This window comes from Vulpes vulpes, chromosome 9, assembly GCF_048418805.1.
Source record: "Vulpes vulpes isolate BD-2025 chromosome 9, VulVul3, whole genome shotgun sequence".
Lineage (NCBI taxonomy): Eukaryota > Metazoa > Chordata > Mammalia > Carnivora > Canidae > Vulpes > Vulpes vulpes.
In genome coordinates this window covers 103418075-103429937 of record NC_132788.1, presented here as the reverse complement: position 1 = coordinate 103429937, position 11863 = coordinate 103418075, and the positions used below count along the sequence as shown (strand labels likewise).

Below are 11863 nucleotides of genomic sequence, written 5' to 3'. Positions count from 1 at the left end.
TAGTGGTTCCAAGTTTAATCAAGGATGCGAAGGGGGCTGCACTGCCACTCAGTGAGGACCCCAAGGTGGTGGGCAGCCTGGGCCCCACGTTGAGCATTTGCTTTTTGCAATTGAATAGAGGAACATAGCATAACCAGAAACAGTGTTAAGGCCATCCTGCCCCCAGCCTGGACCTGGGTGGCAAGGAGGGACACAGGGGCAGCTCAGCTGACTAGGCCTTCTCTTTGGGACAGGTCACCCCCACCCCTTCCGTCTGGGAGCCTCCCCACTCACCTGCCCTTCTGAAGTCAATTCCTAAAGGGGAGGGGAGTCTGACAGGGACAGCTCCAACTAGGGGCAAAGAGGAGGCCCCCAGTGGTGAAGAGCTCCCCTCAGCCATTTTGGGAACAATAAATACTGTGACGTCAGCAGGGTGGGGCACCTGTTGGCAGGCTGACAGCAGGGAGCAGAGTCTGTGGGCCCAGCCACCCATCCCGCCCCACCCGACCCTGCAGGCCAGGCCTGAGCCACCCACATCCCTCACTCCGTGCGCAGGATGATGTGGATGCCGGAATCCGTGAACACGGGCCCGCTCATCTCCCCCGTCCGCAGTGCAAAGGAGGCATCTTCAAATGGCTTCTGCATCTGACCTGGGGAAGTGTGAGCGATGGTGTGTGGGGGTCAAGACCCGGCCGCAGGCCAGGACCAGGTGGAGCGGGCAGATGGGACTCCCACCTGCGCTGAGCCTCACGCTCATCCATCACATGGTTTATGGCCCTGTCAGTGGGGCGGCGGGCCATTAAGAAGGCCCCAGGAAGCCTGAGGACAGCATGAGGGATGGCAGGCAGAGCTGCTGCCACTGCTGTGCACTTGGGAGGCACATTTTAGTGATGAACTCGTCTCCCTGGGCCCCCGTTCCCAGCCCCTGCCGCATCATCTGTCCTGCCTGCCTCCTGGGGCACACAGGCAGCTGACAGCCCCTTGCTGGCTCTTCCCACACTCCTCACCCCATCCTGGGCCCCTCCCTGATGCTCTGCAGACCCCAAGGTGGAGGGGGAAGAGGAAAGAAAGGAGGAGGAGGAGGTGGCCTGATCCCCTCTGCTCCCCCCTTTCCACTGCCTGAGCCCCATAGGCTTAAACTCAGGGCTGCTGAGCTGAACTCTCCTCCCCTCACCCCTGTGGGTGGTGCTGGGAGGGGCATTCTTGGGGACCCAGCCTTACACCCCCCAACCAGAGGAGAGGCACACGGCAGCCAAGTACCTACCCTGCCGTGTCCCTGATGGGGACAACTGCATCGAGGGACCCACAGACGGACTCCCCACCACAGGGGGGAAAGGAAGCCAGGCAGAGGGCTCTGCAGCCCAGCCAACCCCCCCAGCATTGGGAGTCCCTCTGGGGCCTGCGGGACTGTGCTGCCACCTGGTGGACCCTGAAGACCTGCACAGCCGGGGCTACCCCTCCCAACCTCCCCCTGGCAGAGGCATCCCAGCGGCTGGGACAGAGGCTCCTCTAGGGCCAGGTAGTGCCCACTCCTTGCGCACCTCTGCTGAAGGCACCCAGGTCTCCCCTGGCCTTGGCCGAACTGCAGTCGCTGAACTGTGAGGCCAGAGATTCAAAGTCTTCCTCTCCTGACTTGATCTTCTGGATGTAGCCTGTGGACATACAGGGAGACCTCTCGTCAAAGGCAGGGTGGGATGGAGTGGGGGACTCCTGATGGAGGGGGCACTTCCCTCGGAAAGGAGGCACGCAACCCCTGCCCTATTTGCAAGGGTGACCACTTGCCCCACACACATTCATGAACACCCCCCCGCCCCACCAAGTGTGCGCCCCCTGACCTTGTGGCGGCTTCAATAGCCACACTGGTCTCAGAGCCCGTTCCCCCACCCCAGCTCCCTTTGCCACTCCTACCTCCCGCCCCCTACAGACATAACATGAACACAACATGACCTTTTCCATACCCCAACACGTATTTTGGGGAAAATCTTTACCTCTAGGCCCTGTTGGGGAGGAGGGCAAAAAGCAGGGCAGATACTGAAGAGGGATGCTGGGACCCAGGGCCCTGCCAAGATCCTACAGGGCACTGATGGGGAAATTTTCTAGAAGTTTCCAGGAGAAAGGCAGGAGGCTGGGGCACCAGGCCAGCTCTGCCACAGGAGCTGTTGGCGGATCCCCTGGGCCTCAACTGTCCAACCTATCAAAACTGGGAGGAAGGCCCAGGCTGCTAAGTGGGGCGTCGTGAAGAGACCACAAGGCAGCCGAGACAGGACATGTGTCATTTCCATGGACATGGCCCCACAGCAGCCGACACCATTCTTGCAGCTGCTCTAAAAGGCTGTGGTGGCATCACACTGGATGCATCCTGTGTGTGGTACAAACTGCTTCTACTGGGGACTCATCTCCTGGGGGCGGGGGGTGGGGGAAGGCTGAGGCTGCACTGAGCACCTATATGACTCACATGTGGGGAGCAGGGCACATAGGAAGGCTGTGTTTGCGTGGTGAGGAAGAGCACCCTGTTGCTCCTGAGTCCAGGTTCCAGGCAGGAGCCCCTGGAGCCAGAGCCCACCCTCTCCTCCTCGAAATGCCCCAACCTGCTCCAACCAGCTGCCCCAGCGCTTGAAGGAACATTCCTGCCAGTCTTGTCCCTGCACCCACAGGCGCAGCCACGGGGTGGGCTCCCAGGACATGCAGCTCCAGACCACCCTGGTCTCACGTGGCCTCCCTGACAGCTACTCTCCTGGGGACATTCTGCACACCCACCCAGCCCACCCCGGGTGTGAGGATCACCCTGTCATGCCTGCTAGTGGGCTTCTGCACACCACCCTCCACTGCTCCTGTCTGAGCACCACAGGGACGCTGTTGATTAAGCCACCTGGCGAACTGAGGCCCAGACACCCAGCCGGGGCCATCTGCCTGCTGAGCTCGTGCAAACTCCGCTATGACCACAACTGAAACAGCACAACTGTGACAACACACCTATCACCCCATCCTGTCCCACACCATGGCAGCACCCGGGGTCCTGGTATCTGGTCCACTGGGCGGCTTCCACTGCTGTCCCTGTCACCCTGTCATCCCCATGTCCCGACCATCCCTCTGCTGCTGGCCCATTAGTCATCTGCCAGCAGACCACAGTGACAGCACAGTGTGCCTGCCATGGAGACTGACAAATGTCAGGTGTTGTCACAATTCTCCCATCCACAAGGGCCACGCGTCTCAGTGATAAGACTCCCCTGTTTCTGTGTGACTTGCCCATCCCTGGGCTATCCCGCCTGTGTATCTTGTCATGGGACAGGCTGCCTGGTCAGAAAAGCTTGCCAGTGCGACATGAGCCCCACCCTCCATGGGCAGGGGTGGCTTCTGCCTGCAATGCCCCTGCTGGGGCTGGCCATGCCCGCTGGGGCTGCTAGGTGGCCCCCCAGTGCCAGCTGCACCCATTAGTGATCCAGCCTGAACTGGACATCACCGAGACTTCTCTACTCCCTGGACTCTGAGCTATCTCTTCACCTCACCTGGGCAGCCTCAAGATTCTTCCTCCTTTCCCTTGTCTGGACCTCAATTCGCTGGCCAGAGAATCCTGTGCATACAGTGCTCCCTGCTGTAACCTGCCCGCCTCCGGGCACAGGCCCTGCACCTGCAGAGCCGAGCCCAATACAGCACCACCTTACCGCATCCTCCAGGAGCCGACGCCGTGAGTCAGCAGGGATCCCTGAGACTAGATGGCCTGGCTGTGGTACACACAGATATCAGCCCAAAAATCAAATAAAAGCCAAGTTTCTGCCCGCCATAGTTCATAGCACCCAAATCTTCCTCTGATCAGCCAACTCTCAGGAAACGTTCTGCTTGGACAGGAGCCTCAAGTGACTTAAAAACAAACAAACAAACAAAAATCACTGCTTTCTCATCTCCCCTTTCTTGAAGCTGCCCGTCAGGAGTCTGGCCACAAGCCAAGATGCAAGGGAACCCTCAGGCCCCTGTGCATCCCCTGTGCTCAGTATTACCCCAGCCCCGGTGACAGCCCTCCCAGTCTGCCCTGCCCCTGCCACCTCGAGGCCTTTGCTTAATGGTCTCTTCCCATAGGAAGCTCATTTGTTGTCCTCTGGCCTCATCCAGGAGTCTTTCCTAAGACCCCGCTGTGGGAGGTGCCCCCCTACATTTGCCAGTATCCCATCTGTGTGTCACCTGCCTCAGAGTGGGAGGGCAGGGCCAGTAGGCCTTGCTCGCTGCTGTGTTCCCAGCACCTGGCCCTGTGCACAGAACAGGTGCTTGCTAATGCTGAAGGAATTCATGAATAAATGAGACAGAAACAGGCCACAGAGAAGGAGGGAGAGGGATCCACCCCTCCGCTCCTTAGACAGAAATGCTGGAATCTCATGTCTCTTTCCTCTGTGCCTTAGATCCAAATGCTCAAGGGGGGAGGAAAAGGAAGCACATACCAAACACCCTCTGCCACCCTCCTGGCGATGCCCTGACCTAGCCGGCCTGCCTCAACACCCCTCACCGAGACCGCACTCCATCCAACGGGCACTCTAGGTGAGAGGCAGATCCTGGGGGGCAGCCTCTCAAGGAGTTCCCCATCTGAAGCAGGGAACTTTTACCTGATTTGGGGAGTTGGGGGGCCTTTGAAACTGGCTGCATGACAGAAGTGCACCTGTCGCTGCTGGGAGGTCACAGGCTGGCCTGCTCCATGCGTCTCTGAGGCCGAGGCGGGTAAACTCTAGACTCCCCCACTGTTGTATTCAGATCTCAGCTCTACCCATCCCGAGCTCTGTGACCCTGGTGGGTGACTGCCTCTCGGAGGCATACTTGCCTGACCTGTAAAATGGGCTATTTATAGCAGCTCCCACCCTGGAGGGCTAGCAGGAGGGACAGTTACTGCTGGAAAATGCCTGGTGCAGCGCAAGCCCCTGACAGTTACTAGCTGTCAGTCCATGTGGTAGGGATTGAACTGTGTCCCCCCCCAAGTTCGTATGTTGAGGCCTCAATCCCCAAAATGACTGTGTTTGGAGACGGGCCTTCATGCAAGTAATCAGGGATAAATGAGGTCATAAGGGAGACCCCCTGGTCCCATAGGATTAGGGTCCTTATAAGAAGAGACACTAGAGAGCTCCCCCTCACTCCTCACATGCACATGCCATGGAAAGGCCACGTGAGTGCACAGTGAGGAGGCAGCTGCCTGCAAGCCAGAAAGACAGTCTTCACCAGAAACTGAATCGGTCAGAACCTTCATCTCAGACTTCTAGCCCTGGAACTGTGGAAAATAAATACCCAGCCTGTGGTATTCTGTTACAGCACCCCAAGGTAATACACCACAATTGTTTAGGGAAAGTGAGTAAACAAATCAGTTTGTTTCTAAGATGTTGCTTTTTTTAAAGCAGGGGAGGGGCAGAGGGAGAGGAATAGAGAATCCTAAGCAGGCTCCACACTCAGCCTGGACCCCCAACGTGGGGCCCCTGAGATCATGACCTAAACTGAAATCAAGAGTTGGATACTTAACCAATTGAGCCACCCAGGCACCCCTAGAGAGGTTTAGAGACAGACAAGGGAAGGGGCCTGGACCAAGTAAAAGTGGACAGGATTAAATCTGCCCAGAAGACCGAAGATCCAGCAGGAGGGGCCCAGAGACACCTCAGCCTGAAGACAGTAGACTGGAAGGGACTCGCCAACCTGGGGTGGGGACGCTAGGGCAAAGGGGCTCACTGACCCGCAGACCCTGGGAATGAGCATGTTTGAGGAGATTGCTACTCACACCAGGGCCTCCCTGGGATCCTTAGGTCCCAGGCATGTGGGGCTGGAGGGATGGGGAGCAGGTGGAGAGGGCTTCTCCACAGCCTGGCCTCCTTAGACAAGGACACTGGCAATGACAGGCAGCTGGTCCCCAGATCCCTGGCAGGGCCTGGCCACAGCCCAGCAGCTGCAGAGGAAAAGGAGCCTCAGCAGAAAACGCGGACATGCTGGTTCTTATTGCAGGCAGCCTGTCCCCTCGGGGCGATGGACCTAAATGGGTACTGATGAGACTCGAGCCCAAATCCTGATCTCCTGATCACCTGGAACAAGCCCAGGACAGGGGGAGCGTCCACTTTCACAGAAGAGAAAAACAGGCCTGGACACCCGAAGCTTGCTGACAGGGCACATGAGTGTCTGGTTACAAAGCATTCCGTGGCCTGGGCCATCTCCCAGCTTTCTCCTAATGACCCCTGAGGGGTCTGTCCCAGCTCATCTCAAGACACTGAGTAAACAGGCCAAGGTCACCAGAGGGTCTCCATGCTGAGCCCACCAGGCTCCTGAGTCCCATCCAAGTCCCACCAGGCTCCCTAGTCCCTGCTCAGAGCTCTTTCAAGGAAGGAGCAGATGCCTTGTCCTGACCTGGGCCCTCAACCACACAGGCCTGAATGACCAGGGTCCTGTGTAGATGTTAAGCGCTGGGCACTGAGCCCACTGCTCTGTTGAGCCGTCAACCGCTGGCCGGCCCCTGGGTCTCATGTCCTATCCCCATTCTACAGATGATGCAGCCAAGGCTCTGAGATACTTGCTCAAGGCCACACAGCTGGCACCAGGCTTTATCTGTGTGTGACTCCAAGATGAGCCACACTAGTTGTGACCTCACCCTGCCCCACCCAGCTAACCCGTTACCATATCCTCCTGAGTCTGCCTCCTGACCTCTTGGGAATCTGCTCCCCTCTCCCTGGTCAGTCACATCACACTGCCTGTAGCTGCAGCTCTGCCCACAGCTCCCCCGGGCCATCTGCACAGATACATGCATGTTCCAGCCCCTGCTAACACTCCAGAGTCTACACCGACTCCAGGGCCTGACAGCTTCCTGGGAGCACGTCCCAGATCCCCCTTCTCCAAGACCTAACTGACTCAGCAGCCCCAGGATCCTCCCACAGTAACAGCCCACCAGGCGCACACCTATCCATCCTGGAAATGGGGAGGCATCCTCAGTTGCCCCTCCCAGGCAGTCCCCGAGGCCAAACAGCCTATCTTCCCAGCCATGCTCACTGCTTCGGCCTCCTGCCATCTCTTGCCAGGACTGTCCCAAAGGTCTCTGGCTCTGGCCTGGCTGTTCTGCAGAACTAGACCCTCGCCCAGATGGTCCGCCTCTTGCCCACTCTTGTGGGTCCCCAAGCCTCAGAACAGGGACCACCTGAGCTGGGAGGACCCAGGTCACCCCTTGATTCTCTGGGCATTCTCCACTAACCTCCTCCTCTTCCCTGGGGCAGCATACCCCTCCCCCCAGCTGCTCAATGTTAGATCCAACCAGCCTGGGCTCTGGGCCTCCCAGCATCCCTGGCCCTTGACACTCCCCACACTGCTCTCTCCTGATAGCAAGGCACTGCAGGACCAAACCCCCAGTCAAATGTGGTCAGCTTTCCTGCTGTCTCCAGAAAGAACCCGGACTCTTCGCTCACTCAGGGCCCCCCCCCTCAACCTTGCTGGGAGAGGTCTCATCCTCCTCAGTCCCCTGCACAGCCTTCCCCAGAGTCCAAGCTACGGCCTTGCCGAGGCCTTTACTTCTGGCTCCCTGCTGTTCATGAAACAAGGCCGTGAGGACAGAGTGTAGGCCAGGCTGTGTGTAGAGTGGTGGGAATATGGTGGGAAGAGAGCCAGTCCCTGCCCTCACAGAGTTCAGGAGGCGAGCTCTTTAACCTGCCTTCCAGAATCTGCGCATGAGCTCTGCTCCTCTCTATGAGGCTGCCGTGTGAGGCTTGCAGGGGCCAGGACACTGCAGGAAGTGTGTGGGTGTAAATAATATCCTGCAGCCCAAATACCGGACCAAGTAATATGACAGTAAAACAACCGCCAACACTGACCGGGTCTGCACTTTGCAAGGCCTGTGCTCCTAACAACAATCATCATGACCGTTAGCAATTAGAGGACATTTACTAGACACTAGGAACTGTTACTCATGCTTTACATTCATGCTTTTTACTGCATGAGGTCAGAGTCTTCACAACTGTCCTAGGAGGTAGGTTCTATCATCAAAACACGAATCTTACAAGTGAAAAGACAGGTTCAGAGATGTTAAGTAACTTGCTCAAGGTCACACAGCCAGGGCTGGGCAGTGCCAGATAGGAACCCAGGCCGTCGGGGTCTGGGTGAGGCACAGGTCATATGGGGTAAGAGCAGCCCAGGAAGGGTCTGGGGTCTGTGGTGCCAGAGTCTGAATGATTAAACCACACGTGAGATCCAGCCCAGCACTGTCCAGCAGAACTTCCTGTAAGGATGGAAAAATTTTATATCTGCGCTAAGATGGCAGCCACTAGCCACCTGTGGCTGCCAAGCACTTGAAGTGTGGCCAGTGTAAGGAACCAATCTTGAATATGGCTTAGTTCTAATTAATTTAAATAGTAACAGCCATGTGTAGGTAGTGGCAGCAATACCAGGAAGCTCCATACCAGGGTTCTGCAACTTATGGCCCTAGTGGGCTAAATGCTGCTGATTTCATAGTTTTCTTGGCACCTACACACCAGGTATGGGCACGTATGTGACAACACCCATTTTACAGAGGTGAAAACTGAGTCTCAAGATGACACAAGCTCCCCCTGGAGCTTACAGGGCATAGCCACCATCTGAACCCAGGGCTGCCAGCCCCCAAGGCTGGATCCTCCTCTCCTAACCCGGCTCACCCTCAAATGCCAAATAGAAAGAAAAAGGAGAGGCAGCTGTGCAGTCCAAGCTCGTGTCACGTACAGGCAGTTCGGTGGCAGCCAACGCTGACAGCTGAGTTGGCTGGGGTGCATGGCCTGGTGTGATTTCTACGAGGCTGGCTCCGGCTCCCCATGAGGGGACAACCTCTCCCCACATTCCCCCCACTCCAACCTGCTTCCAACTCTGCTCACCATTAATCAGCTCCAGGGCCTCCTCCTTGGTCCTGGTGATCTTCTCCTGTCGCCAGGATGAGGGCCGCCGGGACTGGCTGTGCTTGACAAGCAGGTGCGAGCAGCGGACCCTGGTGGGCTCCCCTTGTCCATTTTTGCTGCCACTGCTGCTGTTGCCACTCGGCCGCTCCCACTGGCTGGCGTTAGTGATGTGATTGAAGTAGTATACCCGGCCTGGAGGAGGGGGGATACAGGAATTCAGCTGGGACCTGCTCAAAGGACACCACCTGGAGGCCAAGATGACGGACCGGCCAATGGGATGCCTTCATTCAACAAATCTCCTGAGTCCACCTCGAGCTACAGGCCCCGAGGGAGCCAGCATTCTAGATGGGGATGGGCAGGCCCCAGACAAGCAAAAAAGACCATGTCATAACTTCAGTTATTAGTGACTTCGAGGAGGAAAACCACCCAGAGTGACAGGAGAGACGAAGCCGGTGTGGGGACAGGCAGCCAGGCTGCCTGTTCAAGTCTGGCTGTCACTCACTGTGTGAGCTAACCTCTCTGGGCCTTGATTTTGTCACCTGTAAAATGCAGATAACAACAGTCCCTGCCTGTAGGGTTGTGCTAAGGACTGAGTGAGCTCACAGCGGTAACACACTTAGACTAGTGCCCAGTACACATTAGGAGCGTGACAGCTATCATCTCCCTGTAGACGACAGAAGTGAGGCCTCACCTTCCACACCTTTGGAATGTTTCCTGAGTGTACATTTGGCCCCAGGCACACATGGCTGGAGGCAGGAATTATACCCAGGTTGCCAAACATGAAAGCTCTGTTCTTAACCCGCACCCAGTGTACAGCGCTGCACAACTATGGACCAGCAGTACAGGGGGGTCAAACGTTATCCAGGGCCCAAGGAGCCACAAGAGAGAAGATTGAGGTAGAACCCAGGAGAGCCCAGGGCTGAGATTTTTGCACGACTGGCACCCAGCACTGTGAAGCACTGAAGGTCACCCCTGAGGAAGACCATTAGGGTGGAGCCGAGCAGATATGGCCAGAGAGGGGGCCCAGAACGGGGCAGAGCATCAGATTCATGCTGTCAGCTGTGGCCACGGAGCAGGGCTGGAGCGAGCTCAGTGAGAGCTGAGCCAGTGACTGACCCTAAAACCTTGCAATGGCCTCTCTCTCCATGAACCTTGGTTTTCTCATCTGAAAAGTGGGGGTGAAGCAAGAGATTAAGGACATAACTTCCCGGGGCTAATGTGGAGAACAGTGATGATCCGTGCAAAGTGCTCACCAGAGGGCCTGGCCTTCAATGAGCAGATATCACTGTGACTGTGATTTTTATGGGCTGGGGAGGCAGTGCGGTGAGATGCTGGGCCTGCTCCTCACTGGTCTGCAGTGACAAGGGCAGGCGGGCTCTGCTGTCAGACTGACCGGACTCTAATCCAGCCCCCACCCCCTGAAATGAATGACCTTGGGGGAGCTCCTTAAGTTTTCTGACTTCAGCTTCCTCACCTGCAAAACGGGGTGATAACTATCCACCTCCCAGAGTTGTGGTCATTCAGAGAGAGAGAGAACACACTCCAAACACACTTGGCACAGGGCTGGGCGGTAAGACGAGCGTGCCCGGTTACGGGTATTATTACTGTGGATAAGCCTCAGATCGGGCTCCCGGCACAGGGTCCATCCACCCGGCGGCGACGACAGACTCGGGTTAGGCGGGGATCGCCGGCGGGTTAGCAGGGGCAGGTTGTGGGCCCGAGGCCCGGCAACGCTCTGGGGCCACGCCCTGAGCGTGGGGTTGGGGTGTCCTTCCCCGGGGTGCCCCCGGGGCCCAGCAGGGTGCAGAGACGGTCCCCGGGGACGTCGGGTGCATTAGGCCAAAAGGTGTCAGCCGGATCGGCAGGGCCAGGGCCATCACCCGGGGGAGTGCGGCGGGATCCCCGGCCCCCCGCCCCCGCCCCCCCCACCCCCGGCAGCGCGCTGGGTCTCTCCGGCCCCGCCCCTTGCCTCAGTTTCCTCCGGCATCCCCGCTCCTGAGGTTCGCAGCCCCCACGGGGCGGGCCCGGGCCGTTACCCTGGGAAGACGCGGAGGAGCCAAGACCCCACGGGAATCGGGCGGCGGCGCCGCGCCCCAGGGGCGAGCTCGAGCCCTGCTTCCGCGGGCCCGCGCGGCCCCGCCCCAGCCCCGACCCCCGCGGCACCTGAGCTGCGGCTCATGCGCTTCTCCCAGCCGGGCGGCAGCTTCTCCTCGTCCGCCATCTTCCCTCCTGCCGCAGCGCCCGCTCCGCCTCCGCCGCACCGCCTATGCCGCCCGCACCCGCCCACCGCCGCCGCCGATTGGCTCGGCCCGCCTCGCCCCGGGGCCCGGCGACGATGCTCATTGGGCGCCCGAACAGTCCGGAGAGGCCTTCGGGCTTTCTATTGGGCAGCGGCGAGACTGGGCGGATCCTCCGCGCGTTCTGCCGGGTCCCGCCCCCGTACGGCCTCACCCGGGTCCCGCCCCCTTCCTCCCTCGGCCGCTAACTGGTAGGGAAGGCGCCGGAGCCCGTCCTTCTCCACAGCGCCCGGCGAGCTTCACAGAAGTCCGGGCACCTCCTTTGCGTCCTTCGCCGCAGGCCCCATCCGATTGGCTACTCCGGCAGTAGTTCCCGCCTTCCTAAGCCGTTCCCGGAGGCCCGCGCCCCCTTATGCGGAAGTGTCCGGGTGGTTTCGAGGTGACGGCAGCCCACGAGGTACTTGAAAGAGGCGGTGCTGCCTTAGCTGTTGCCGTAGCAACGCAGTTGCCTTGGTGATGAGCCGCGAAGAAGCCTAAATTTGGCTCCTCCATCCTCCTTCTCCCCACCTGTTTCCTCCAGATGTCCAAAGCTGACCCCCCACTTTTTTTTTTTCTTTTGCGAGACTAACCCTTTCCCTGTGCCACTGACCAAACATCTTCTACTTCCTTTGGAACCTACTTTATTCTCTCGGTCTGGCTCCTGCCTCTGTCCTGGGTGACTGGTGGGTGTTGGCATGGCCACTTAGCTGGTGACACAGGAGGATGCGCCTGTAGGAGGATGATGAGCTC

The 11863-nt window shown here is 58.5% G+C and overlaps 1 protein-coding gene across 1 annotated transcript; it reads right to left on the bottom strand.

Annotated features, from left to right (window-relative positions):
• On the bottom strand, window positions 1-11139 carry PIN1 (peptidylprolyl cis/trans isomerase, NIMA-interacting 1). The gene is made up of 4 exons (XM_072721529.1): window positions 11001-11139; window positions 8817-9029; window positions 1521-1631; window positions 1-629 (listed from the first exon to the last, which is right to left on the bottom strand). The coding sequence occupies exons 1-4, from the start codon at window positions 11056-11058 to the stop codon at window positions 520-522; spliced, it is 492 nt and encodes a 163-aa protein (XP_072577630.1). The 5' UTR covers window positions 11059-11139; the 3' UTR covers window positions 1-519.
• Between the last annotated feature and the right edge of the window lie 724 nt (window positions 11140-11863).